The 27,811-nt window shown below is 51.4% G+C and overlaps 8 protein-coding genes across 8 annotated transcripts; 2 read left to right on the top strand and 6 right to left on the bottom strand.

Annotated features, from left to right (window-relative positions):
• Positions 1-372: 372 nt before the first annotated feature.
• On the bottom strand, positions 373-1,678 carry PV06_01459 (uncharacterized protein; the record flags this gene model as incomplete). Its single annotated transcript, XM_016402063.1, has 2 exons — positions 373-1,006; positions 1,059-1,678. The coding sequence occupies 2 exons, from the start codon at positions 1,676-1,678 to the stop codon at positions 373-375; spliced, it is 1,254 nt and encodes a 417-aa protein (XP_016269116.1).
• A 2,262-nt stretch (positions 1,679-3,940) lies between these two features.
• On the bottom strand, positions 3,941-9,126 carry PV06_01458 (uncharacterized protein). Its single transcript, XM_016402062.1, has 2 exons — positions 8,744-9,126; positions 3,941-8,692 (listed from the first exon to the last, which is right to left on the bottom strand). The coding sequence occupies exons 1-2, from the start codon at positions 9,044-9,046 to the stop codon at positions 4,205-4,207; spliced, it is 4,791 nt and encodes a 1,596-aa protein (XP_016269115.1). The 5' UTR covers positions 9,047-9,126; the 3' UTR covers positions 3,941-4,204.
• A 307-nt stretch (positions 9,127-9,433) lies between these two features.
• Positions 9,434-12,968, top strand: PV06_01457 (DNA repair helicase rad15). Its single transcript, XM_016402061.1, has 2 exons — positions 9,434-9,653; positions 9,719-12,968. Exons 1-2 carry the CDS (start codon positions 9,637-9,639, stop codon positions 12,147-12,149), a joined length of 2,448 nt encoding a protein of 815 aa, XP_016269114.1. The 5' UTR covers positions 9,434-9,636; the 3' UTR covers positions 12,150-12,968.
• PV06_01456 (uncharacterized protein) lies at positions 12,927-14,685 on the bottom strand (the record flags this gene model as incomplete). The annotated part of the gene is made up of 3 exons (XM_016402060.1): positions 12,927-13,399; positions 13,468-14,144; positions 14,288-14,685. 3 exons carry the CDS (start codon positions 14,683-14,685, stop codon positions 12,927-12,929), a joined length of 1,548 nt encoding a protein of 515 aa, XP_016269113.1.
• Positions 14,686-14,877: 192 nt separating this feature from the next.
• PV06_01455 (uncharacterized protein) lies at positions 14,878-16,853 on the bottom strand (the record flags this gene model as incomplete). Its single annotated transcript, XM_016402059.1, has 5 exons — positions 14,878-15,482; positions 15,538-15,966; positions 16,022-16,567; positions 16,622-16,762; positions 16,817-16,853. 5 exons carry the CDS (start codon positions 16,851-16,853, stop codon positions 14,878-14,880), a joined length of 1,758 nt encoding a protein of 585 aa, XP_016269112.1.
• A 289-nt stretch (positions 16,854-17,142) lies between these two features.
• Positions 17,143-18,542, top strand: PV06_01454 (uncharacterized protein). Its single transcript, XM_016402058.1, has 2 exons — positions 17,143-18,148; positions 18,208-18,542. The coding sequence occupies exons 1-2, from the start codon at positions 17,270-17,272 to the stop codon at positions 18,337-18,339; spliced, it is 1,011 nt and encodes a 336-aa protein (XP_016269111.1). The 5' UTR covers positions 17,143-17,269; the 3' UTR covers positions 18,340-18,542.
• Positions 17,376-19,529, bottom strand: PV06_01453 (uncharacterized protein). The gene has a single exon (XM_016402057.1). The coding sequence runs from the start codon at positions 19,381-19,383 to the stop codon at positions 18,379-18,381; it is 1,005 nt and encodes a 334-aa protein (XP_016269110.1). The 5' UTR covers positions 19,384-19,529; the 3' UTR covers positions 17,376-18,378.
• A 4,186-nt stretch (positions 19,530-23,715) lies between these two features.
• PV06_01452 (peroxisomal hydratase-dehydrogenase-epimerase) lies at positions 23,716-27,112 on the bottom strand. Its single transcript, XM_016402056.1, has 4 exons — positions 26,667-27,112; positions 25,774-26,588; positions 25,313-25,721; positions 23,716-25,260 (listed from the first exon to the last, which is right to left on the bottom strand). The coding sequence occupies exons 1-4, from the start codon at positions 26,823-26,825 to the stop codon at positions 23,938-23,940; spliced, it is 2,706 nt and encodes a 901-aa protein (XP_016269109.1). The 5' UTR covers positions 26,826-27,112; the 3' UTR covers positions 23,716-23,937.
• Between the last annotated feature and the right edge of the window lie 699 nt (positions 27,113-27,811).

The raw sequence follows: 27,811 nt of genomic DNA, 5'->3' as shown, positions 1-27,811 counted from the left end.
GGGGTAAATTCGTCTTCTTAGGTGTGAGGGATGATAGAATAGATTGAAGACGCGTCGTGTGAAGTTGTTGAGGAAGCTCTGGTATCGTATGCTTTTGGGCAGTACGTGCTCGATACAGAGCCGTCAAAATAGTGGGGAAACCATATCCCTTCACACGTTCATGGCCGATGGAATCGGGTGCTTTTCAGAATTGCAAAAACTCGAGAGAGAATAGTCCAAGTCCAACAGATAAAAATTATTGCTTAATTGATCAACTATGCCGTCCAATGATCTATATTCTCGTCAGAAAACCCCATGTATTTTACTGTCCAATCCCAATGCAATCAATATACCATGGGCCCGTTGGGCCGGTGAATATATATTTCGGGTCGATTACAAGACCAACGCCGCAAACAGGGCGCCGATGGCCAGACCAGCCATGGATCCTTGGGCTTTGGTGGCAGCACCGGTGAAGGTAGAGTGGGTAGCGCCATTGGTGCCAGTGGCTCCGCCGTTCTGCGTGGCAGTTGCGCCGCCAGCACCAGCACCAGAGGAACCCGTAGCACCAGCAGGGACAGCACCTGAAGGACCGGCACCAGCAGCTCCAGAAGCGGTGACTGTGGACAAGGTCGCAGAGCCACTTCCCGAGCCGGATCCGTGAGAGGCAGTCGCGGTACCGTTCTTAGAAGCGGTCGCAGTTGAGGAGCTCGCAGATGAGGTCGATGTGTAACCGGCGGTGGAGTTGCAAGCAAGGTTGTATAGAGGCTTTCCGTTGCTGGAGACACCGAAAGATGGGGAGGCACCCTCGTCGGCGAGGATGTACCACCAGAAGTTGATACCACGGTTCTCGAGAGCACAGGCGACACCTTGCCAGAAGGTTTCGGCATCGTCGACGCTTGCAACAGCGAGGTTAGAGGTAGGTCCTGTTGTTGGCCAGCCAGACTCGGTGACCCAAATCGGCTTGCCTTGAGCCACGGCAGAAACGCGGTCGTACGCTTGGAAAAACAGGAAGGAGCTGTTGTCGATACTGCGGAAACGATGAGCTAGTGGCTCCTAATATCTGAAGAAATTGCTCTTACCTGTTAGTATCGGTGGTCTGGTAGTACGGGTACTCGTCGAGACCCAGGAAGTCACAGTTCGAGATCACCTTGGAGTTGGTGTCGTTGACAAAGACGTTCCAGGTGTCGACGTGGCCAACTGGCTTGGTGCCTAGAGACGTGCCCTTGATGGTGTCACGGACTTGTCCAATGTAATTGACCAAGGTATCTGGAGATTGACCGACGCCACTGCCGGCAGCAATACCAGTAGGCGAGATACGATACAGATCCTCACTACCGACCGAGATACCGACAACCAAGTCGGCAAACGAAGAGCCATATTGTTGAATCGCGCTCTTCAAGGCGGTGATCTCATTGTCGAATGTGGATTGGTCGACGGACGCCCAGAGACCAAGCAGGAGGGTGGTGTTGGTGTCGATAGCGGCTTGAATGGCATCGATGGGGGTGTTGGTGGTCCCCTCCTGAATCATTGTGTACAATCTTGCGCTGGTAAAGTCGCTGGCACCGGCCAGGGAGGCGGCGGTCTTGAATTGACTGGCGAAGCCATTGTAGTCCTGGCCCTGCGAGGCGTAGTTAAAGCCTCGGACGGCTGCCAGAGCAGAGGAGGCACCGCCGAGGATGGCGAGAAGGGAGGACTTCATGATTCTTGTGTAGATGGACGGGTTGAGTCAAAGGAGTGTACAAAAAAGGAGTCTGTAAGGAGTTAAATAGTCAAAGAATGTATCCAAACGAACGAGCGAACGAATGACTGCTCGTAGAGACGAAGGAAAGGAGACAATACACTGATGTTGTCAAAGTTGAAGTTGGCGAGGGAGAGAGAGACAAAGGACGAAGACATGGAAGAAATAGTAGATCGAAGGCCACATCATGTATTGGGTAAAGCCCAGGGGAAATTTGCATGGGGGCGAGTGTTGGTGCATTTTCGGCCTATGATGTTTTATGGGGGAACCGCCTCTTAGAGAGAGGCAAGCCATGCGACTGGCCGCTGGGCGTCGGTTCCTGCGTCCAGGCTCTGTACAGGCACCCACAGTGGCATCCACCACGCCTCCACTGGGCGTCCACTAACGGCAGCCACGCCCTGTAAATCCTGGGATCTCTAGGCACTCGAGGTGCTCTGGGTGGTCTGGCTCAGGCTTCCGGTGCCCTATCTGAGCGCCCTTTAGGGTACTGGTAAAGCTTAGACCTCCGGCACCCACCGACCCGAGCAGTACCTGACGATCTGCCACTCGCCTAAAAGTTGCTCCGTACCCTGGCGTACATTCAGGAACAAGCAATTAATCTCGCCCATCAATAATAATAATAACAACAATTCGCATACTCCATACGCGTGTCTCTTTGAGTCCTTGTGTTGCGGTTCTTTGAATGTCGATACGAGTACCTACTGTAGGTAATGTTCATTCTACGTCAACATCTACTGTACAGCAGAACCCTCCGTGCTTTTTTTTTCTCCTTCTCCTTTTTCCAAACTTGAAACTTCATGTCATCCGGATGTCCAGTGAAAAACTCACTCAGGGATGTTGACGTGTCCATCACCTCGATGCAGTCTAGCCCTTGACCATCTCAGACATTGACAGGGGCACGAAAACAATGCCAAAGCCACCGGGCTGACGTCAACTTTTTCCCACCCTTTGAAATGCTCAAGTCAAGACCGTCTATTTTTGCCGATGCCATGTTCGATTGGCGAAGGGGGTGCAAACGCAGGTAACGAGAGATGATCAGTGCTGGAAGTTCCCAGCCACGAACGTCTCACATCTCTCTCCAGTGACCATACTTTTGTACGAGTACAGTAGTTGGCGCTTCGACCAAAGTACAAGTTACTCTTGCAGTGCGAGCGCGAGCACGAGCACCGGCGGCACCGATTGCTTTCCGACCTTTGGGAGGGCACGAGTTCTGAAAGAGTCGTATTCCGTAATAGCCCTCACTACCCTTCGCCGTCGACTTTGCAGTACTACCCTTGATCTATTTGCCCTTGTGGTGCGGATACAGAACGTCGTTAAACGCTCACATTACTTGGACTGTTTACCCATACCTACTACTCTATCGGCAAACAAGTCCTTATCTCCTCCCTCTTTACAGACCCATCCAGAGACGACAGGGTGGTTACGTCGACTTGGTCCCTGCACACGGCTGGTACACGAACGTTCTTGCATCTGCATACATGTTTGTGTCCTCAAAACAACAAACACGAGCCATGCCAACGAAATACTGTATTGTAGGTTCTCAAGCACGGATTGTCCGGTAAATAGTGTCTCACATCATACAACTAAACTACCTAGACTGAGGTTTGTCAATTTCGATCTTCCTTCCCGATTCCAATCATACAATACAAACTCCATATGTGGAGGAGCTCGGTGGGAGCAGAATATAAATATAGTTACCTACGGATACTCCGTATTGTGGATCGAAGGCTCCTCGGTGATTGTACTGTACTGTACATATGTACTCCGTAAGTAGTCACGTACGTGGCTTGTTAAACAGGTCCCAGTCTTACTGATGTTCTTTGATTACCAAATCTCGCAAGTTCTTAACCTCAACATCCTCTTTATGAATTCGCCATCATGCAGTCGACTCATAACAATCAATAAATCACCAACAAGACTTCTCGTGGAGAATAACGAAGTCTCCCTTGGCTAGGTACACCACGATCGAATGGATGGGGGTGCCAGCCTAATCTCTAGCACCATCAAACCGAGACATTTATTAGAGCCAAACCACCCCGCAGGCTAGAACAAACTAGGGCCCAGATGGCGAATAGCAAAGCCCAGGTGGGCGGCTCCTCCCGCTTTTGCAGGTGTCAAAATGTGCTTTTGGGTGACGAAAATTTGCAAGTTTATTACAGATTCGGGCATCCAATGCCTCGATTGGGAAAGTCTTGGGTTGAAGGTGCAGTGCACCAATTGCCCAAGAGATACAAGTAATAGTATTCGCTATTGTCCCGACCCTCATGAACTTTTGAAGTGTCATCATCTGCCGTGAAGACCATGCTGGTCCTCGGCTTTGATTGATGTCTACATATCTAGTCCCAGGGAAGTTCATCCTTCTCTCGAAGCCCCACGAAGTCATGAGCAGACGCCCAAGTTATGCGACAACTCCGCTTGTCGTATGGTGTTCAGTTACCAAGTAGCTAGCCAAACTTCACAACTTGGCTCAGTGTTCAGTTGCCCCCCTCAAGCATAGTTGAAGTTGTTTCGACAAAGCGGACAGCTTGAGCTATTGGAACTCTTGAACCATCGGAACAAACAGACACCATGGAAAGTATTGCGACAAGTGCCGCAACGCTTGCTGGGAGTTTGCATGTCGGTACCGATGATGCTGTAGCAAATCGCACATTCACTTTGCCCTTTCAAAGCACCCTGGACATTTCGACGGAGAGCGATGAGGCCTTCAATGATGCTTCCACTGCTGAAAATGATGATCTGGAAGGTTCTGAGCCACGATTGCCAGTTCCTCTCCGACACCCCAACGCGAGTCCGAGACTCCACCGTAGGGGCATCGAGAGGGTAAGTCGAAGGTAGAGAAATGGCGATCGCAATGGGAGGGGATTCCGGGTCGATGACAATTGATGCCACAATTTCTGATCCACTCATTGACGTTTTGACACTGACCGTCGCTTCTCTTTCATCTTGCGATTGGGATGTCGCCCACTCAGTGACTGTTGAGGATGCGGCAGAGATCAAAGACTGCGAGAAGTATTTCTGCGTCCAGCCCTCCAGCGGCGCCTTAATTCTATTCTTCTGCTCCACGAACCAACTTCGCGTAAGACTGGGAAGATAGAATAAACAGCAATAGTAAAGGTGTATACTTAGTCGTTGCTCTTCTTGCTGTTCGGATTCGGCTACGCCATATTCAAAGTTGGTAAAATCTGCTTTGGAGGCATCTAGTGGCCTCCCGCTAGCGATGCGACATATTTCACAAATGAGATCGAGCAGAGCCGTGATAAGGGCTCCTCTCTTGATATCCGCCACATACATTTCCTGGAGTCTGTAGGAAGCATTGGTGAAGTGATCGAAGGCCAGCCGCCACTGAAGCAGATAGCTCTGTCGAATCGTGCCACCGGATTCTTGATTCGTGGGAACATTCGACAGTAGGGACAAGAGCTCTTCGGGCAGATGAGCATCCTTCTTTTCCAAAGCTATGTCAATTGAGATTTGCTCCTGAGCTTTCGGAATGGAGCGATGGAGCAAATCGTAGGCACTGCGTCGGACTGGGTCCTCTGTCGAGGAGAGGAATGAGTAAAGAGTTGGGTCATGAAGCACCGAGACCTGTGCGAGTTGCCTACGAAGTAGTTCTGCAGCGATCAGACGAGGCTGATTGAGATGCGCATCGGAAACATGGAAACTCTGTAGACAATCAAGGAGCCCTCCCTCGAGCGATGCCTTAGCGGTCTTGTATGCGTCCGAAAGGTCCTCATTGCAGTCGTCGCTTTTTGCCAGAGTTTGGAGTCGCCCGTAAAGTCGCAGTGACGCGTGGATTAATGGCAGGTCATCCTCTAGATTACGTTCCTCGTGCCAAAGTGCGACCAGGTAGTCAAACATTTGCTCCCAGTGCTCTCCATAAATGTCGCTGGTAGTAGGCAATACTGGATCCAGAACCCTCAAGACCTGAGTCTGCAGAGAAAGATCATCCGAAGAAGCATCCAGAAGTCGTATAAGTGCTTGCATCAGAAACACCATTCTTTGGTTCGGAATAGCCTCCAAAGGCTCCGGGTCGCTGTTGACCAACAAGTCTAGCAAAACTAAGCTTCGCATCGACGCGATTGAGTATGCAGAAGTCTTCATGTCTGTGCATGCAGCAACAAGCTCGTTGAGCAGCCTACGGCCCTGAGCCGAAGTGAGGAGCTGATCGCGACAAGAAGATATTAAGCATGCGGAGCGTATCAAGCCTGGCGATCGGTATGCCTCTTTTATCTCTGCCTCGAACTCAGCCATGATTAGAGCAGTTCCATGGCTGTCCACGAAGCGTGATGCAACGTCCGTGAATGCCAACCCCTGAAGGTAAGAGCAAGGGGTCAAATCATTGACGGACCGAATGCGTTGCATCCACAATTTCATGAGGCTGTCATCCTTGATCCATTGTTGGATCAATCCATTCCCTTGAGAGAGTGTGTCGGCAACTTCGTCAATAACATCCTGGTTGGTATTCAACCAAATGTCGTTCGCCGATTCCATTGTCATTTTTTCATTGACCAGCTGCATTGATAACACGTAGAAGAAATATAACGTCTGCAGATCCGCCCCATGAACGCGAGTTAGTATACTAGACTCACTAAGGAGACGGGTCGAATATAAGACGAGTCTGAATAGGAGAGAGAAGTCATCCGCATCGCGCAGCACTTCCGAGGATCGAGGTTCCGGGCTATCATCAACCAAATACAATAAGCCATGGAGCGCGCTGGTGATCGTCAGGGAACGTGGTCGCCGCCCTGACAGATGCGGTTCTAGTGCACTTTTCCACTGTGATTCGGATGGAAGTAGTTCAGTCCCAGACTGATCTGATTTTATGTCTTTAAGAATATCCTTGGCGAGATCGATCAATGCGAAGATTGAAAGGGGAATGCCTTTTCCGGAGAGTTGATCGGATACGACTATCGTAGCTGATTCAGCCACGGAACTGGAACCCGAAGATGCGCTTCTGAGCCTTGATAATAGGGATGCAGCAAGCTCGGCAGTGCCTGTGTCGTCAGAATCAGACAGCAGGAGAACTCTGGAGAGGAGACTACTGTCGAACTGTTCTGAGAAGGGTTGCGACTTGGGAGTCATGCTGCTCAATAGGTGGATCAGTAGGCCAAGAGTAGCACGCTGTAGGGCTGGAATTGTCTCTGGAGATAGCTGCTCAAGTATCTTGTCATTGCAGAGTTGATCGAACCGGGAAGACCGAAGTTGAGGATTCTGAAACACCGTTGATATCAAGTCCCGATCAAGGTCGCCGCCTGCGCCCCGAGAAATCTTTTCTAGAATAAAAAGCTGTAAATTCTCGTGCTTCGAGAACTCGGGCGCTGATATTTCTTTTAAAAGACTTGCCATGGCTTTAGTCGCGAACATGTTTTCGTCGAAATGTAGTAGACGTGAGATTATCGATGCCAGATCTTGATTTAGACGAAGCATCAGAGCCGCTAGGAACTCGGCTGAAGGGCTGCTCAACAGATCCAGGCCATCAGATTGTAGGAAATTCACCAGCAGGTCTCTTGTAGCCGAGGAATCATCGAGCGAGGCCACGTCTCGAAGTGTAAAGGCAGCTCCATAGGGCTTGCCGTTACGAGATTTTAGTACGTCGATGGCAGCGATGGCTAACTTCCTATCTTCAGCCTCAAATACTTCCTTGACAAAGGCCTGAGTTGTAGAATCAAGAGAGTTGGTCCGCAGTACAGCCGCTTTGAGCTCAAACAGCCGTGTTGCCTGCGCAATCACATTGTCCTGGGATTTGGTGAAATCTTTGGAAGATTCTGGTAATGACAATTTCATGTTATCAACCAATTTTGAACACAACTGGCCCCAGGCAGTTTCAAAGCTAGTTCTTAAGCCCCGTTCAAGAGCCTCTAGAAGCACTGTATCTGAAATCTTCGTGCTAGTCGCAGGGGGTATACCCCTAGAGGCTTCTTGAGGGATGGGGAATACATGTCGGAGGAGAAGTGGGAGCAAATGCTGAGAGAAGAAAGTCGACTGGGCGTCTTCTTGATTGACGTTCTCCATTAGCCAGAATGAGATCTGTACATAGACTGACCATGCGGTATCGAGGTTCTGTCGGGGCTCGTCTGCATTGGAAACACCCTCTCTTACTGCCTCTACGACAGCCTCAATGGCGGGTAGATCGTTTGCGCCTGTATTATTGCCTCCAAACAACAGCTCCGAAGGAAGTTTCAACAGTAGACGGGAAAGGTTGGTCCAGTAATCTGCCGAACCTCTCTGGGATCCGCGTCTGAGATACTGGAGAAGTCGTTTGAACGCCGAAGTCTTGGAGGTGTAGTCCGTTGTCCAGATCTCGGGTCGTGCTGTTGTCAGGGCCAAGATGGCTTCTGAGAACCGACCTGAAGAGCCTAATTGACTGACATGTAGGGCTTTGCCCACGAAACAAGAGCTTACGACTTTCCAGTCCAGAGCCGAAGGCAAGACTTGGGAACAGACTAGGGCCAAACTACACGCAGCCCGACGCAGTGCGGGATCATCATGATAGGAGTGTTCCCAAAGCTTCTTGTTCCGTACTGTGGTCTCAGTACGTTCACGAAGACCTGACTGCTCGGCCTGGGTACCAGACAAATTTGTTTTGATAACCTGGCTCAACATGTACATCGCATTGCCGACAACGCGAACAAACTTTGCTTCGGCATCTTCTGGAGTGGTTGACCGCTCATCACTCAAGGTATTCGGTGTTTGGACGAATATTGCATCTTCAACGTAGTCGATCAGAGTCGTGTTGTACACCTTCCATAAAGCCCGCCTCTTCTCATCTGTTGAAAACGACGAAGCGATAGAATCTTGCGCAGCCCTTGCAGCAGATGTGTCACTGTCATAGACGCCGGAAAGCCACGGTCCGATTACTCGCTGTAGAGAGGGTGCGATTCGTTTTCCATACAGGGAAGTGATAGACCCCTGGATGATATGTGCAAGCTGGCGAACTCGTCGCGAATTGTCGATCGAGGTACGCGGGTAAAGGCTGAGCTGCGCACATTGTGAGAGACTGGACACGATCTGCAAAAACGGAAGACATACCCATGCTTCTAGCAGGCCAGCATCCCCTCCGCTGGAGGCTGCCGCACTTCCAACATAGTCCTGTATCTCCTCAAGAGCTTTGGCCTTGGTTATGCTGTCCTTCTTTCCTAAATTTCTGAAGGCGACTAAAAGATGAGGATCCGAGATTGCGGTCAGGTCTGGTTGTTCGGCGATGTATGAAAGGGAAGAGGGTGCAGTCTGAAAGGCTGTCGGAGGCGTAGCGAAGCCACCGAACGAGGACGATCCGAAGGCAGCAGAAGCGGCACGAGCGCTGGAGGCCTGCGATTTGAACTTTTTGCTCATACCGCTGCACTCGTCCTCTATGGCCAAGGTCCGTCTATTCAGGAATCGACGAAGGGTCTAAAATTGTGCGACAAGGTGAGGAAGGCCACTATGGTAACACTATACTCGATCTTGCGCCTGCGGGGAGAGGCCTGAGTCAGAAAAATTGTACAGCGTACACTGATGACGTCTGTTGTGCTCAAGGCCACTTGCAGCCTAGGCGTTGGGCGTCGGTGCGGGCAGTAAGTCTTGGGGAGCCTAAGAGCCTCTTGCCTAGACAGTCCAGGTAAGGTGGGTAGGTAAACAGGGCCCCATGATTGGTGCCTCGTGAGTGGTGCCTGATTCTTACGGTTGTCTGTAAATGTTCAGTAATGATGATTTGAATTGTCCCTGCGGTCGTTTTTCCATTGATTCTTCTCAACCTCAGGTATGCACTGGCGCCAGGTCTCTCGACAACGGGTTGACAACTGACACCACCGCACTCGCGGAGGGTGTGACATTTCATTTGTCTCATGAAGTCGCGTTGATCCGCTGCCGGGCATACCACACGGCGCTGTTTAACACTGTGAGGCAAGTTCTGGTGGCTCTTTCAAGCCGCCACTGTCTTCGTCATGAAGTTCTTCATAGAGTAAGTTCAGCATTATCACCTCATAGCAGACGTGGCCTATGAAATTGTCGACTGATATCTGGTAGTGACCTTCCAGTTCTCTTTCCCTACCCTCGAATATATCCCGAACAATATGCCTACATGTGCGACATCAAGCGAACGCTCGACGCGGGTGGTCATTGTGTCCTCGAAATGCCTTCGGGTACGGGTAAAACAGTATCACTGTTATCTCTCATTGTGGCATATCAACAACACTACCCAGAGCATCGAAAGCTAATCTACTGCTCGCGTACCATGTCGGAAATCGAGAAGGCACTAGCGGAACTGAAAGCGTTAATGAAATACCGCTCCGAACAACTTGGCTATGTCGAAGACTTCCGAGGCCTCGGCCTCACCAGTCGTAAGAATTTGTGTCTACACCCCTCCGTCAAAAGAGAGAAGAGTGGTGCTGTGGTGGATGCTCGATGTCGCAATCTCACTGCCGGCTTCGTGAAGGAGAAAAAAGAGAGAGGAGAAGACGTCGAACTCTGTATATACCACGAGAACCTCGATCTTCTCGAGCCTCACAATCTCCTACCCCCGGGCGTGTTCACACTGGACGATCTCTTGAAATACGGTGAGGACCACAAGCAGTGCCCATATTTCTCCGCCCGGAGAATGATGTCGTTCTGCAATGTCATAATCTACTCCTACCACTACCTGCTAGATCCTAAAATCGCGGAACGTGTTTCCAAAGAGCTTTCAAAAGACTGCATCGTCGTTTTCGACGAAGCTCACAATATTGACAATGTCTGCATTGAGTCGCTGTCTATCGATCTAACAGAAGATTCTCTGAGAAAAGCCACACGAGGTGCCAATAATCTGGAAAGGAAGATTGAGGATATGAAGGCCTCGGACGAAGAGAAACTCCAGAGCGAGTATCAAAAACTTGTCGAAGGTCTGCGGGAGGCAGATGAAGCTAGAGCTGAAGATGCTTTTATGGCCAACCCGACGTTACCAGATGATCTTTTAAAAGAAGCCGTACCTGGCAATATCCGCAGAGCAGAACACTTCGTCGCCTTCCTCAAGCGATTCATCGAGTATTTAAAAACGAGAATGAAAGTCCTCTATGTCATTCAGGAAACTCCACCCTCGTTCCTCTCCCATCTCAAAGAGTTGACCTTCATCGAACGCAAACCGTTGAGGTTTTGTGCTGAACGGTTGACCTCCCTTGTCCGTACTCTTGAATTGACGAATATCGAAGACTATCAGCCTCTGCAAGAAGTCGCAACGTTCGCCACTTTAGTCGCCACGTACGAAACCGGCTTCCTACTGATCCTGGAACCATTCGAGACAGAGCAAGCCACGGTGCCGAATCCCGTCCTACATTTCGCATGTCTGGACGCCTCCATCGCCATCAAACCCGTCTTTGAACGATTTTCCTCCGTCATTGTCACGTCCGGAACCATATCACCTCTTGAGATGTATCCGAAAATGTTGAATTTCACAACTGTTACTCAAGAGTCATATCCCATGTCACTGGCGAGACGATCCTTTCTGCCAATGATCGTTACGCGAGGTTCAGATCAACAATCTATCACGTCAGGCTTCCAATCTCGATCAGATCCTGGTGTCGTCCGAAATTATGGCGCGCTCCTATTTGAGTTCGCCAAAATAACGCCGGACGGAATCGTGGTGTTCTTCCCTTCTTATCTCTACATGGAGATGATCATCAGTATGTGGCAAGGAATGGGTATCCTCGATCAGATTTGGACCTACAAATTACTACTCGTGGAAACCCCTGACGCTCAAGAAACTAGTCTGGCGCTCGAAACATACCGTACAGCTTGCGAGAACGGCAAGGGAGCGATCCTGCTCTGTGTCGCTCGTGGCAAGGTCTCTGAGGGTATCGATTTTGATCATCACTATGGCCGAACAGTGTTGTGCCTCGGCGCGCCTTTCCAATACACCGAATCACGAATTCTAAAGGCCAGACTAGAATTTCTACGTGAGAACTATCGAATCAAAGAACAAGACTTTCTATCCTTCGATGCCATGAGACATGCTGCACAATGCTTGGGTCGAGTGCTTCGAGGGAAGGATGATTACGGAATCATGGTCCTCGCCGATCGGCGATTCCAGAAGAAACGCAGTCAATTGCCCCGTTGGATTGCGGAGGAAATTCTTGATGGTCAGACCGGCCTAAGCACCGATGCAGCTGTTGGCATGGCTAAAAAGTTCCTGAGGAACATAGCGCAGCCACTATTGCCCGGCCAAAAGGCAGCGGATGGCACCACCAAGGGCAAAGATAGTTGGACGCTTCGTGAATTAGAAGCTTTCCAAACGGAACAGGGACTGAAGAGAGGACAAGGCGATGAAGGTCGAGAAGGAGCTCACTTTCACGACTATATGCATAGCGAAGTGAACAATCCGGCGATTCAGAACGGTACCAACGGCCATGTCACGGGTCCAGATGAATTCGACGATGATATCGCTGACGAGGAATTTCTCATGGCTGAAAGGATGGAACTTGGTTGAGATTTTGATCTGCTCAAGCCCATGGAAATCACAATTCATCACTGGACAACTCGATGCAGTTGGTACTATGGACGAGAAACAGCAGATTCTTCTCGACACCACCAACTTCTACTCAAACGCGCTACCCAACGAGTCGAGGCGTCGGGCATCCTGCTCACACCACCAAGCTTCAGGTCAAACTGAGGGAGAACCATGGCTGGCCGAACAAGGCTTGGGACGCGCTACGCAGGCCAACCGTCCCAGAGAATATGAGACAGCCAGCTTCGAGGATCATGAATGGGCTGTGACTCGCGCAGCAAGGACACACTCGGTATCTTTCTCGGATGAAGACGCTGGTTCTCGTCCGCCATTTGGGTTGATGATGTGCTCGAGAGTATCAGTGATGTCTCCGACTTTGTATGCATGTCTTGCAATCTCGATCAGTCCCATCACATACACAAGCAGTGGATTTAGATCCAGTCTTGTCATTCTACACACCTGCAAATTCACAAGACGACTCCCCGGGGGACTTTGGATGACGCAGCCTGAACCTCATGTCATTAGGTGGACAACGGATCTCTGCATTGCGTGGCCTGTCTCATTTCCATTATCTCGAGACTCTTTACACAGTTGTACTGGAAAAGGCGACAAACCAACATGACTTGGTGGTTGGATTTGGGTAGCACGTCGCCTCGCCATCTACGGATCTTCTTGTGGGTGATAAGAACATCATAGACTCTCATCGTCAAGCGCCTCTTTCTACCGCTGATTGTTTTTGGGTTTTCTACCTCATTGTAGTCATTTGTTCACTTCCTCGACGCGCTCTTGCATGATGACCTGTTTGTTGTTGTTGTTCTTGTCATGGTGAAACGCCGACGCCGGGTCGATGCCACTCCGGACCGCGAACTTCTCCTCGATGCCAAACAACCGACTCATCTCCTCGAGGGTCTTTCCTTGGGTCTCGACCATGGCGTACCGCACGAACACAAACGCCAGGACGCAGATGCCCGAGTAGATGATGTACAGACCCCAGCCGATGGCGGACCCGATGGGAGGGCTCGCCTGGGCCACGATGTAACAACCCGACCACAGGGCCATGGTCGATATGGCGTTCCCCTTTGCGCGGTACGTGACGGGGAAGATCTCGCTCGCGTAGGTCCAAGACCCTACACCCCAACTGATGTTGAAACTGACATAGAACAGATAAGGGAAGACGATGATGGCGTAATTTCCACTGTTTCCCGGAAAATGTTCAGCGTGCCACTGAAGGACTTTTGTTTTTCAATATGGTCAGCCTTTGTGTTGTCACTCCATATCAATCCCTGCACGGTGAACATACCTGTAATACCAATCATTGAACACATCATCCCTATCACACCGATTTGTAACCAAGTTTTTCGACCTAGTCTGTCAAAAACAAAAATGGGTACCCAGGCAAAAACGAACAGGACGATTCCAATACCTCCCGTGGCGAGGTTCCGGGTGTGTGCGTTTTCGATCCCTCCACGTTGAAACAACGAAGGGGAGTAATACAAGATCGAGTTCGTCCCCGTGATTTGTTGAAAGAATTGAACGCCCGTTCCCAGTAACGTGACCCTCAGGACGGGCCAGCGAAACATGTCCATCCACCCGGCCATGGTCACGGTCTTTTCGAAAGCCACGTTCTCGGCGATTTCTTGCATCTCGAGTTCCGCCGCCTCGTCGCCGTGCAGTCGAGCGAGAACTTCCCTGGCGCACTCGTGTCGGTCCTGTTGGACCAGCCACCTCGGACTGGGAGGCACCCACAGCCAGCACCCCACAGCCAAAAGCGCCGCGGGAACCACCTGGATCGCGAGCGGGATGCGCCACCAGTCGGGGATACTCAGGTAGGAAAACCCATAGTCGAGCCAGAAGGCGATCAATTCCCCCAGACACAAAATCATCTGTTCGATGCCGATGATCCTCCCCCGGATCGCCGGAGGGGCCAGTTCGGAAACGTACAAGGGAACACCTGCGGCGCACGCTCCGACACCGTACCTAACAATGAGTCCAGTTAATCAAACTGTTCAACACAGAGCTTTCAAGAGTCAGGGCGCCATGGTGACAAGCGAGTCGTGCCCCAGTGGTAGTGTCAAAAGAAAAGAAAAACCTGGGCGTAGCCAAGCACAGCAAAAACTTACCCGAGAATGATCCTCCCAACAGTGATGGTGGGCACATCATATGAAGCCGACTGGATGACCGCCCCAACGATGAACACGACGCTAGCAATGGACAAAGTCCTTTCTCTCCCGCAAGAGTCTGCTAGATACCCGATACTCATGGCACCTATGAAGCAACCAACGTCGTAGAGAGACACCACGGCTCCAGTCACCCAGGAGTTTTTGGGCCTCATCAATTGTATCCATCGCTCATCCGCGACGATTGTTCCCATCACGCCCTGGTCGTAGCCAAACAAAAGCGCACCAAGGGACACAAAAGCGGTAACGAGGTATACATATGTCAGGTTGGCCGGCCTGGGTCGATCCACATCGTGGCCAGGCGGAGGGCGTATAAGTTTGGTTTGCTTGATATTGAACATGTTGAAGAAGACTGGTGAGGAAGGCGCTGTGTGTGAGAGCGAGAGAGCCCGGTAGACACAAACAAGATGAGAAGAAGTTGTACCCGTCGGGCACCGGCAACAAAGCACCACACGGCTTTTATTTATACTCCTAAAACGATGGCCATAAGTAGTGGACACGCCAGAACCCCATGGGCCACTCTCCGCTGGCCGCTACGGGTTCTGCAAGTTCGTTCTGTGTGTGGTGGGAACGCAGTTTCTGGACTGTCGCTGATCATCGGACTCTCTAACCCGATGTCGTCCCATTTGGGCTAGCCCGACAAACATTGCATATTGGTTGATGGCTGGTTCATCTGCGGAGCCCCATGGAGTCAGACAGAACTCGGTTCTCGGATCGACGAGCTGGACTTTCTCATATCCCAGTGCCAGCATCTTTCGAGCTGTTGCTGTGCTGACAATGTCGGCCACCCGGTGCTTTTCTCCGTCCGAATGAGCATCTCTCGCAACAGCGCTTGTTCGGACCGCGACACGAAACGATCCCCAACTGGTGAAGGGAAAAAAGTTAGTTTCCTCACGGACGATCTGGAATGAATGACCAGGAGATCTTAGCTCACATAAGGTGATGGCCATGCATGCAACTAGTTGTGCCGGTGCGGTTTGGGAATTGGACATGGCGACGCCGCAAATTGTTTTGACTTCGGCAATTGCTGCCTCCTCCATGCTTTGCAATGCCTCTTTGTGACGCGGTCCAACTCTGGGTAATGGTTGGTGGACAATCAGAAGGAGGTGCGCCATCGATATGTACTGCCAGCCCATGACTTGAACACCACATCAGTCAAGTTCCATGGCCAGGGTCGAGCGGCATGCACTTACCGTGACAGTCCATGTGGAGGCGAATCTCTGGAAATGAACCAGCCTCTACGCACGAGTCTTGATACATGGGGTCGAATCCCGTTGGCCGCTCCCTTTTCCACGCGCCAACCTCGCGAGTTAATCGATGGTACTCGTCGGCATTCGCAACATCGTCTCCAAACACAAACTCTTGTACCTTTCCACACAGATAGGTTGCTTTCAGGGACCACTCCCAGTCATCAGCCGACGACACCGACGGCGCCAGGTTAGGCAGGCGGAGCTTGAATGGTCTTTGAAAAGTCAAGGACATGAAGATCTCTTGCCGAAATGCACCCCAGTAACATGCTTTGCGTAGTGACGTGACGGGTGAAGGAGACTGTATTTGCGAAGCCGTTATGATGGCCTGAGTCCCCATGAGATGGCCCTGAGGATCTGATCCGACAATTGATACTATGTAGAGCCCGACGTTAGTCCTCCATGGCCATGTGGCAGATGTGTCACTGACCATCCATCTCCTCGAGAAGCCGGAGAATGACCACAGCTGCTAGCAATTCGTCGTCCTTGATCGCTGCAGAATCTCCGAGCCTCGGTATCAACGCTTGCAAGCACTCGTGGTAGTAACGATCCGAGATGTAGGAATCGTAATGACGGGTTCGACTCCGATGACGGGCCGCCAATGCCAGCATGGCATTCGCCAACATTCCATTTCTCCTCGCTCGCTGGGGCACGTCGCAGGCGAAATGCCGACGAGAGTCACTAAAGTCGAAGAAGCACGCACAGTGGTCGACAAAGTATCGCATCAAATCGGCACCTTGTCTCGTGGCAAAGGGTGATTGAACCTGCTGCTGGAACGCTTCATCGGACACTCCAAACAGATTGGCATTCTCGTCATTCTGTGCAGCTGCACTGGCCGGGCTTCGAAGAGAGATCCCGGCAGCGGTCCCGGTGGATGTCACAGATTCCGCATGTTCTCGCTCTGGACGTCCGGTTTCACAGTCCCTCCAACTTGTCTCGCTTGACACCAATGCAGCACTTTCGTCTACAAAATCCACTGTTGCAATGGTCAGATTGCTTCCAGGAGTTGTCATCAACCGCAATCACCCACCTCGAGGCGGGACCGGCACCCAAGTCTGATGGACCGCGAACCCGGTAGGCCTCACTGCCACTCGAAGCGACCTTTTCGATGTCCGCTTGCACTGTCGGCCTGCCTTCTCACAACGACTACATCGTGGCTGTCGGTCGTCACCTGAAATTCGTTAGTGTACGTTGGCACGTGTACTCCATGCAGACAGATCCATACATTTAGTGTGACGCTCCCTGCATCGTTCGCAGGACATGGCGCACCAACATCCCCAGATTCACGGAATGGAATACAAGCGAGGCGGGGGAGAAGGAGAAACAACTTGAAGGTTGCGGGATTCATTGCTCTTTTAGTCGAAAACGGGGGAAGAAGAGGAGAACATCCACCAGCTTGAGGTCTTCTGGATCTGCGAATCTGATGGGTGCTGAAAAAAGGAAATTCCCGACGTCGATCGGTGGCTAAATAGAGGGCAATCCTCCGTCCTTCGTAGGCCAACACGTTAGAGTCCTGTCGAGGGTCCACTAGATACTTGTTCCATTTTCACTCGAGACAGCGGCAATCCGGTATATAAGATTTCACAAACACTTTGCCGCAAATCAAACACATATTCTGATCATTTCCAGGATACTCGCTGGTGTCGTAATTTCCTTGTTCCATAGCCAGTCGCTGAAAATGCCTCACGCAGAGTCACCCGAAGCTGAACAGATATTCGGCGGCGAAAAGTTGTTCGTCAACGACGGGCCGCTGAGCCCAGAGGAATGGACTGATTTGACACCTACGACACTCGACGCTCCCATCGAGGAGGTGCGCCGGCGATTTAGAGAGGATGGCTATCTCTTTCTCAAAGGCCTACTACCTCGCGCCGACGTCCTGAAAGCCAGAGAAGAGTACTTCAAGCTCCTGGCGCCCAGTGGCGTCCTGAAACCAGGAACGGACCCGGTGGACGGTATTTTTGACTCGTCCAAGGACAAGCTCGACTTCCCCGGCATTGGCGCAGGCTTCACCGATTCGAACGGTCGTCCAACCGGACCACATCCTGAAGTCGCTCAATGTTTCGTCGACCTGGCTCTTCAAGCCCACACGGAGCATTGGTACAAGGAAGACTTTTGCAAGCATCCTGCTCTACGGGACTATATCGCTAAACTGACAGGTTGGGGCGACAACACACTGGGTATCCGCCGGACACTCTTGCGGAACAATACACCAGGGAACAAAGCGATCGGAGTGCACTATGATCAGATCTTCCTACGATACGGCGAGGACACCGCGGTGACTGCTTGGATCCCTGTCGGCGACATATCCAGACAAGGAGGTGGCTTGATATATCTCGAAAAGGGCCACACTTTGGGCGCAGAGATCGAAACACAATTCACCAAAAAGGCCAAAGCAAGCGGGCTGAGTGATGAAGAAGCCAAGAATGCCTTCAATCAAAACATGATGAGTGGTGGGCTCCTCGCTGACGGTCCGTCGGAGTTTGGTAAGCGATACAATCGTCGATGGTTGTTGACCGAGTATGAAGCCGGAGACGTTGTCCTCCACAACGCTTATGCGGTATGTAACCATAACCCATTCCCCAGACGTTGATTGACCATTGTTAACGGATGAAATAGATCCATGCCTCTACCATCAACCATGACCCAGATAATAAGATCCGACTAGGAACCGATTTGAGGTTCGTTGATCAGTCGAAACCGTGGGATACTCGGTGGGGGAAGGACTACGCTTTCGGAGATGGTGTGTAGGGAGGGAGTGGACGGCAGCTTTTATTCTCCAACCCATTTTCAAAAGTCGTCCACGACTAGCCCAACGTCTTTCTCTGTGGCCATTTGAAGAAGGTCTCCGCCCACGACGGTATCCATAATTCCCATGCCAACACACTTGAACACAAGGTTCCCTTGAAGTGCAAATGGCTTGTCGCTAAGAAGTTCACCTAGCTCGATCAATTGATGCTCTTGCACATTCGCTTTGATCAGCTCTCCTGCTTCCGAAAGGCATCCCTCCTCGGTGTCGACGTAGATGTATTCACCCGAGAGCAGCGTCTCGGCATCAACTTCCTGCATCTCTGGCTTGTACGATCCAATGAGTGAGATGTAGCGTGGATTGTGGTCGAGATATGAGGCCGGGAAATGAGGCTCGGTTGCGGGTGTGGTACAACACACCACATTGGACGCTTTAAGACGTTCTTCTAGTTTTGCATTGTAATCCGAGTCTGTCTTTAGAAGCATCTCGAAAGAGGTTCCTGGATACTTTTGTCGCAACGTCTCGAACAATTGTTCCATGGTTCGTGGTGTACTCCGATTGACGACCGTGACATGCTTCACTGCACCCTCGCCCAACAGCAAAGCCAATTTGAGGTGCCATTCTGCCTGTCTCCCCGCGCCAAAGACGACGATGTTATCCTTTGAATACGGATATCGCACATAGGGAATCATAACGGCCAAGGCGGTCCGGAAGGCCGTGACGTGATCGGCGTTCAGAAGACCCAGTAGCGTTCCGTCGGGAGAAAACACATTAATGGCTCCTTTCAAGCCTGCTTGGCTGACAGTGACTACCTTCATGCCCGTGGTCGTCGTTACGGACGAGGGCATGAATAATGCGGTGTTTCCGAGCTTAGTGGTGATGACTGTTCGAAGCGGTTGATGTATTGAGCGGTTCGACGCCGCCGCATGCTTCGTGCGTGTATATTCTCGGAGGACGTTATGCATGCTGTCAAGAAGTCGTCGACATTCTGGGACCGTGAGATCAGACAGCAAGCCGTACACATCGCGTTCCTTGAGGATGAGCATTGTAGATGGAAATGGTTGTGGTTGGTACAGTTGAACTTCGGGCACGACGCAGTGGACTCAGTTTGCAATTGAACTCCAGGAAATCTTAAGGGTGTCACCGTTATCCCGAGGCATTCGTATTACAGTAGACGTCTCAGTTCTAGAGTTGTCGTGATTGTGGAGGAATTCAAGATATAGAAATGAGCGCGAAGTCGTTAAGGTGGAAGAATTTGCCAAGGCGCTTCCGACATCGCTCGATCCTCGTCACTTTCTGGATTCCCGAGTCTTACAATCATCAACACCGACACCAACACTGTGACAACAATTATGCGAGACCATCCATCTACTAACACTTCAGACAATCAAAGTCCAATGGTGATACTCTTAATGTCCAAATATTCCTCCAATGCAGCAATACCGCCTTCTCGACCCAGTCCACTCTCCAACACACCGCCAAAAGGTGCCTCCGCTGCACTCACCAAACCAACCCTGACACCAACCATGCCGACCTTTAACGCTTCACTGACCCTCCACAACCTGGATATATCCTCGGTATAAAAATAGGCTGCGAGACCAACATCTGCAGTGTTTGCCATCTTGATGACCTCTTCCTCGGTGTCGAAGGGGACCAAAAACGCCAGAGGCCCGAACGTCTCTTCCTCCATGAACTTCATGCCTACTCTTCCGCCTTTGAGGACGGTAGGTGGGAAGAAATTAGGGCCGGCTCTGTCATCTCTGCCGCCGGAATGAACTTTGGCTCCATTCTTAAGCGCATCATCGAGGTGAGCTGCAACTTTGGCGATACCCTTGCCAGCATACAAAGGACCAAAGTTCACCTTCTTGTCCCACACGGATCCGTAGGTGAATGTCTTCTTGACTCCTTCGGACAGAGCATCGGCGAATTTGTCCAGGATCGAAGAATGGACGTAGATACGGTTTGCACAGACACACGTCTGCCCCGAAGACCGAAATTTGGAGGTGATCAGCCCTGAAAGTCGTCAGGTGTCGCCCACGTCAGACGTTGGGGGAGTGGTTGTAACGACACTTACCTGCCACGGCCTTGTCGACATCAGCATCTTCAAACACGATAAACGGCGCCAATCCTCCCAACTCCAAACTTGTCTTTTTGATCGTCTTTGCACACTCGGTGTTCAGCATCTTGCCCACGGCGGTCGAACCGGTGAAGCTCAGATGTCTAATAGCATTGTGGCTGCACAACTGATGGCCGACCGCCGGCGTATTGGCAGGGCTGGTCGTCACAATGTTGAAGACGCCCGGAGGACCTCCAGCGCGCTCGAACAACTTGGCCAAAGCGATGGCGCACAATGGTGTTTCTGGTGCGGGCTTGCACACGACCGTGTTTCCCGCCGCAATGGCCGCCCCCACCTTCCTCGTCACCATGGCCAGTGGTGAGTTCCACGGGGTGATGCACGCCACCACGCCTTGTGGCTGCCTGATGGTCAAGATCCTGTTGCTCCCGCGAAAGGCCGGGATCGTCTCGCCGAAAGTCCGCTCCACGGCACCTTCGAACCAATCCACAAAGTCAACCGCATATTGCACCTTGGCCAGGGATTCGGTGTAAGGCATGCCCAGCTCAAGCGTGTTCAAGGCTGCGAGGTCTTCTCTGTTGGCCTTGATGAGGTCTCCCCATTTTCGCATGAGCCATCGCCGTTCCCTGTGGGGAGTAAGTTTGTACGTTTCAAAGGCCTGGCTGGCCGCCTCGATTGCCCGGCGGGTGTCTTCTCCATCGAGGTCGGCGATATCACAGATCTCACCGTCATCTTCCGGGTCTGGAAAGGACGAGCTTTGTCAGGGATGGTCCCAAAGAGAAGCTCGGCAGTCGTCGGACTAACCTGTAAGCTTGAAAGTCTTTCCTGACGCTGCTCCGACCCATTGGCCCCCGATGAGCGATCTTGTATCGATCAATGATGAGTCTTTGAACTGAAGAACAACGGTAAGAACCACTGAAACGCAAAACGTTCGGCGCGAGTTGGTACCTCGTATGGAATCGGCTTCTTGAACGGTTGTGCCACAGAACCCATGTTGACGTGTCGGCTATGACTTGAACTTGCCCTGGTCGACCTCGTTGTACACAATGTACGATGGAACTTTGTGATCCTCAAGGAGTAAGATACGTGATGAACTAGATGTTTAGGTGGATTTCCTCGTTCGGCCGCACGACACTTTATCAGAAAGCTCGAAACTGAGATCAATTTCATCCCTAGACTTTGCAACTTGTTACGACATTTCAACAAAAGTATTGCCCGCTGTTGATATTGCCGAGACTCCAACTCTTCATGGTTGTTGACTTTGCCTTGATTGCCGAACTTATGGGCTATTTTGTGCGGAGAAGACTACGGAGTACGGAGTATCACGGCACAGTTCCGACTGATCTCCTGGATTGTACGAGTACGTACGGAGAGTACGAGGTCTTGCCATGTGGAGAAGGTCCCGACGGTCAAGTGTCTGATACTCAACTCAACATGCCTCTCATACGGTGCATCGATCTGACACATGGGGGACCAGAAGAGATATTTGTGAAGAATTTGTCTGGCCGCGGTACCTTTTTACGAGTGTTTCGTTGTCCCCTTTCCTCGTCCCCTTACCCTTATTCCCCCCCCTCCCCCTCCCCCTCCCCCCCCTTCAAGACGTTAAGACTTGTCGTGGCCAGCACAATTTCTCCCTCCCTACCGTCAACATCGACAACGTTAGTCATGACGACCCCGACGAGAACGTCCAAAGTGTCTTGCAAACAAATCAACCCAATGTTGGACCATGGCGAAGTCAACTCAGGTCAACATCGACTTCGACTCGACTCAACTCGACTCGGCTTAAGTCACCTCAACTCGTTCCAATTTACAATCCCAACTTTTCTTTCCAATCCTCCTCCCCACCCATCCAGCGATAAACGATTTTCGAATCCATCCCGGAGTTTTCTGGGGGTTTACTTGCTTCGTAATAAGCGTCCCTGATGGATGGGCCCATGAACAATTTCGCGTCGACACGTTCACAGGCGTCCATTGCGAGTTCGATGTCCTTTTTGACGTACTCGATGATGAATCCCGGTTTGTAATTGTTGCTCGCCGGTGCATTCGGACTCAGTCCGGGTACGGGGTTCTCGACCTGCGCATTCCTGTTTCCACCGCTCGAGGTTTTGAGGATTTCCTGCAAGATCCTCGGGTCCATGCCGCTCTTGATGGCCAGGTTGAACATTTCCGCGTTGCCCAGGGTGGTGGTGAAACTTAGATAGTTGTTGCAAAGTTTCGCCACCAGCCCCAAACTCGGTCCACCGCAGGCAAAGGTATTCCGACCCATGAGACTGAACAACTCCCTCAAGAGGCCCATGTTGGTGTCGGTCTCGGAACAACCCACCATGAAGGTGATGGTCCCATTCTTCGCGCCCAAACTGCCACCGGATACGGGTGCGTCGTAGAACTTTGCGGTCGGGTGTCGCTTGCTGGTTTCTTCACCGACCGACAACGACGTCGTCGTGTCGATCGTACTACTGTCCAACAGGATCTTGTCGGACAGATTGGTGGCAGACAACACACCACTTTTCGGGTTCAAATAAACCTCCCGGACGTGTTTACCCTCTGGCACCATTGATATCAAAATGTCCTGTCGAACCTCAAAGGTGTCGGTCAGCAAATCATCTCCTCATTCGGATTTGTTTTTGGAGCCAAAGTGAAGCCCCCCGCAAGACAGTTTTGGCCGTGTCTGGACCATTCGCCCTCCGTCATGTTTTTGTTTTGTCGGTGGAGGTCTCTCAAAAAACAAAAAACTCACACTCTTTTCCGCAACTTCCTTTGCACTGCTACACCGGTCCAACTTGGCCACCAATCCGGGTTCTCTCAGGGCCCTTTCCATGCTCTCCGGGTTCACGTCGTAAAAATGTACCGTCGAGGTCGAGGGGATCTTGCCGGCCAAGTTACAAAACATGGGGAAACCCATGATCCCCAGACCTACGAATCCGAGGTGTGGAGGTAGCAACGACGACGACGACGACGACGGAGATGCTGTGTCGGACGCCATGTCTGTTGAAATTCAAAAGGATCAGAGGCCTTGAATTCCTGCTGGGTCAATATATCGCCGCGACGTCCCTGAGGATTGAGGGACTTATGATGAGTTATACGTACCAAATTGCGACGCTTCGTACAAAGTACTTTTACTCGCTTCTCCCGTACCCCATGGACTACCCTAATACCCGCTCGCCCAGGTAAGGTGGTCGACCTTGGTAGTATTACTCCACATGCTCCGAGTTGGAGATGTTGTCAAAGACAATGGGACGAGGACATGACGAATTTGGTCGGCCCCTACGTGTACGAACATCATCTCCAACAATCTGACTTCTATTCTTAATGGAGTCCTGCCGTGGAGGACTTCCTCTTTTCCATCGGCATGTCCTATCCGGAGTCCCTCGTCCCTTTGAGATGTGCTTGTTGGTTTTCATCTTACAGGTCACCAGAGAGAGAGCATACCCAGGCAGTTGCAAGTTCTATGACATTACACCAGTTAAACAGTCGGACTATATGCTAAACAATCAAATCAACCATTTTCCCGGGCTACTTGTAGATTTTACAATTTTGATTTGGCTGAACCCACTAGTTCGGCACCAGCTCCGGCAATACACAACTTGCCAGTCTCCTTGACCTTTGTCTGGAAGATGGCCTTGTTGCCCTCCTTCCACATTTCCGTCACCAGAGTCTGGCCTGGGATGACAGTGCCAGCGAAACGAACCTTGATGTTCTTGATTTGACCAAAGCTTTGGACAATGTGCTTACCGCTGAAGCCAAAGAAGCACAAACCGTGCAAGATGGGATCCTTGAAACCACCAACCTTGCTGAACTCGGGGTCGATGTGCAGAGGGTTGCGGTCACCGTTCAACCGGTAGAGTGCAGCTTGGTCATCCGATGTCTTCTCCTCCACCGTGGCATCAGGTGCACGCTTGGGTACTTGGTAGACTGTGGTGGCGTTACCACGGTTGCCACCCTTCTTGGGTCCGCCAAATCCGCCTGACCCACGGACAAAGACGGTGGACTCGTTGTAGAACAAATCTTCGCCAGTGTTGGCATCCTTGGTGGTAATTCCTGTAACCACGATACCGGCATTACCCTTGTCAACGACTTCGATGAGTTTGGGATATGACAGCGTCTTGGCCTTTGTGGGGATAGGGAATTTCCTGATCTCCAAGTATTGCTCACCATGAAGAAGCATCATGGGAGAGAAGTTAGGGAGGACCTCATCCATTGAGAATGGAGCTTGGGCATTGAAGAAGGGAATGACACCAAAAGTCGGCAGAACCTGGAAGTTGTCGTCATTCTCGTACACGAGTGGCAGTTGCGTTCTCTTCGCGCCCAGGGACAGGTTGTAGAGAATGACATCTCGGTCGTCGTAGCTGAATTCTGTGCCGTCGGACTTGGCTTGTTTGGCTTTCTCAATGGCAGCAAGATAGTCGGTCGAATCTGAGCCGGATGATTTCTTGCTCTTGTTTTCCATGTTGGCCATGATGGACTTGAGGCCGTCTTGACCACCTTCTGGATGATCTGCACGGCCGTCGTTGAAGTCGATGATCTTGGACCATTTCTCCACGACGTGTTCAGGAGTCAATTTGACATCAACAGGGAAGCCGTGGCCGCCGGACCGTTGCCATCTCGTCCGTCCCTGCCAGCCGCTGCCGACCTCGAACAGAAGACCTGTTGGCGGATCGGGCATCTTGTCCGACGAGAGGAGAAGAACAAGCGGGGCAACATAATCGGGCTTGAAAGCCTGTACCAGTTCCTCTGGCAAGATTGTCCGTGTCATCTGGGTTCCGGCATTAGGGGCGATGGTGTTGACGAAAATGTTGTTCTTGCGGCCTTCGAGCGCAAGAGCGCGAGAGAAGCCTAGGATACCGAGTTTCTAGGAGCAATCGTTAGTAAATAGTCTCAGGGATGGTGCAGGATAACCTTACTGCTGCGGCGTAGTTGGCCTGGCCGAAACTGCCATAGATACCACTTGTGCTGGTGGTGTTTACGATGCGGCCATATTTCTGCTTCACCATGTAGGGGTACGCGGCCTTGGTGACCTTGTAGGTACCACGCAAGTGAACATTGATAACATCGTCCCACTGCTTGTCGGTCATGTTGGTAAAAGCCTTGTCACGGAGGATACCGGCGTTGTTGATCAAGATATCGATTCTGCCAAAGTTGTCGATGGCGGTCTTGATGACAGCATCACCATCCTGAACATCAGCCTTGTTGCCAACGGCCTTGCCTCCGAGCTTCTGGATTTCTTGAACGGTAGTATCAGGATTGACAAGATCGTTGACAACCACGGACGCACCCCGTTTGGCAAAGGCCAAGCAGTATGCGCGGCCGAGACTGTAGATTCGTTAGTAGATGTTCAATGAGAAACACATCACTCATCACATACCCAGCGCCACCACCTGTGACAAGCACCACCTTGCCGTCGAATCGAATGTCTTCTCCCTTGTCGTTGCTGCCCATCTTCAATGAATTTTCGAGTTTTGTAACCATGTCTGCCGGGCCACTAGGATACTCAGGCTCGGAGAAATCAATGACGGAATCCCACTTCTTCAGAATGGCACCTGGGGTGTACGTGTCATCGGCCTTCAACAGCAGGCCCTTTGCACGCTCCCATCTCAGTTTGGCGACGTGACCACCGCCGGCCTCGAAGATGGACCCGGTTTCCGTCGTGTTTGATGGGTGCACCAGCGCAGCCACGAGGGGAACAACCCACTCCGGCTTCAGGTTGGCCAGCACATCCGGCGGCATGACGGTTTCGGTCATGCGGCTGGCAGCGATGGGCGCAATGACGTTGCACAGGATGTTGTATTTTTGACCCTCCTTGGCCAGCGTCTCCGTGAAGCCGACTTGGGCCAGTTTGGCGGCCGAGTAGTTGCACTGACCGAAACTGCCAAACAGACCGGCGGCGGAGGCGGTGTTGATGACTCTGCCGTACTTTTGCTTCCTGAAGTGTGGCCACGCAGCTCTCGCACACTTGTAGGCACCCTTGATGTGTACCGTGTTGATCAGGTCCCAGTCAGAATCTTTCATGTTCTTGAAACTGATGTCTCGGAGGATGCCGGCATTGTTGAGGAGTACATCGACGCGGCCGAAGTTGTCGATGGCTGTCTGGATGATTCTTTCACCATTCTCGACGCTGTCGTAGTTGGCCACGGCCTTGCCGCCAGCCTTTTTGATCTCATCGACGACCACATCTGCCGCCTGCGGGAAAATTGTATACGTCAGTATTGGTCCAAAAAAAAGGCATGTGACAGCCAAAACCCCTCAGGTACTACGAACCTTGGTGCCGGCACCTTCACCCTTGAAAGATCCTCCTAGATCGTTGACGACGACATTGGCGCCTCTCGAAGCAAAGAAGAGGGCGTATGCCTTGCCCAGACCACCTCCTGCACCAGTGACCACTACGGTCTGGTTGTCAAAACGAAGCTCCTGGACCATCTTTCTCAACTGCGGCGCATGCGGGTGATGTGGAGGAGGAGGGATCGAAAACAACTCGCGGGGGTGTGAGAGGGCGAGCTGGGAAAGGGTGTGATATGTGACAGAGGATGAGGGACGATAGCAAAGGAGAAGAAGAAGAATAATCAATTAAAACACAACGACCAGGAGGCAGCGAAATCAAGTGGGATTGGTATAGCCGACGATTGATGCCGGAGACGATAATGAATTTATTAGCAGCACAGTATGCAACTCGGTACTTGAGGTCATTGACAAGAGTCTCTTTGGGCCCATGACAAGGAGAGACAAGAGACAATTGCCTGCTACGTGCAGCTTACGAGAAAAAATGCCGAGGTTCGACGAGGCCGAGGCCCCACGAAAACCACAACTGCCAGGTCACGGGACTGGAGTATATGCGTAGATGTCAGTATGGGGCCGGTTATATTTCCACCGATCTCGCATACTGTCCCGTGCTGTTAATTACTCACATCTCACCCTCATCTCCCCAGTTACGGCCGTCAATAATAAAGATAAATTGACGGGCCACGACAGTTCCCGATGTGTCTCTTTCCCTCATCCGGGGGAGATTTTCGGCATGTGAAATGCGGGTTGAAAGGGACCCAACAACGCTGTTGAGTAATACTACAACAGCTGGACACATCTGTTCGAAGAATTCATACAGTGGTCGATGGACGACAACTCGCTCACTTGAAGGACTCGTATACTTCATATCTACCTTGCGTGTACATAGACAACAGCACAACAGCAATAATAATAACATACACCCACACTCCCTCATACTCTACCAAAACTCGTAAAGAGGTCCTTCTTCCGTGTCTCTCAGCCCCATCTCCGGCTTGCTCTCCGCATCGTGACGGTCAATTTTCTGCCCGCGAGAGTTTTTTTGTTAAGATCAAATGAATCAATGAAGATTTATTTTCTACTCTCTTTTCTCTGTGGTCTCTCTGTTTCTCTGCGACGTCGTTGAA

This window comes from Exophiala oligosperma, assembly GCF_000835515.1.
Source record: "Exophiala oligosperma strain CBS 72588 unplaced genomic scaffold supercont1.1, whole genome shotgun sequence".
Taxonomy (NCBI): domain Eukaryota; kingdom Fungi; phylum Ascomycota; class Eurotiomycetes; order Chaetothyriales; family Herpotrichiellaceae; genus Exophiala; species Exophiala oligosperma.
This window is presented reverse-complemented; position numbering and strand designations above follow the sequence as displayed.

What these genes read in the sequence shown, in the direction of transcription:
- PV06_01458 (XM_016402062.1), bottom strand. Translation starts at nt 9,046, where the DNA reads ATGAGCAAAAAGTTCAAATCGCAGGCCTCCAGCGCTCGTGCCGCTTCT. An exon ending in CTGGCCTGCTAGAAGCATGG is followed by an intron (nt 8,693 to 8,743) that starts GTATGTCTTCCG and finishes CAATGTGCGCAG; the next exon opens with CTCAGCCTTTACCCGCGTAC.
- PV06_01452 (XM_016402056.1), bottom strand. Translation starts at nt 26,825, where the DNA reads ATGGTCCAGGAGCTTCGTTTTGACAACCAGACCGTAGTGGTCACTGGT. An exon ending in GTCACAGGTGGTGGCGCTGG is followed by an intron (nt 25,722 to 25,773) that starts GTATGTGATGAG and finishes ACGAATCTACAG; the next exon opens with TCTCGGCCGCGCATACTGCT. An exon ending in AGGCCAACTACGCCGCAGCA is followed by an intron (nt 25,261 to 25,312) that starts GTAAGGTTATCC and finishes GATTGCTCCTAG; the next exon opens with AAACTCGGTATCCTAGGCTT.
- PV06_01454 (XM_016402058.1), top strand. Translation starts at nt 17,270, where the DNA reads ATGCCTCACGCAGAGTCACCCGAAGCTGAACAGATATTCGGCGGCGAA. An exon ending in TCCTCCACAACGCTTATGCG is followed by an intron (nt 18,149 to 18,207) that starts GTATGTAACCAT and finishes CGGATGAAATAG; the next exon opens with ATCCATGCCTCTACCATCAA.
- PV06_01453 (XM_016402057.1), bottom strand. Translation starts at nt 19,383, where the DNA reads ATGCTCATCCTCAAGGAACGCGATGTGTACGGCTTGCTGTCTGATCTC.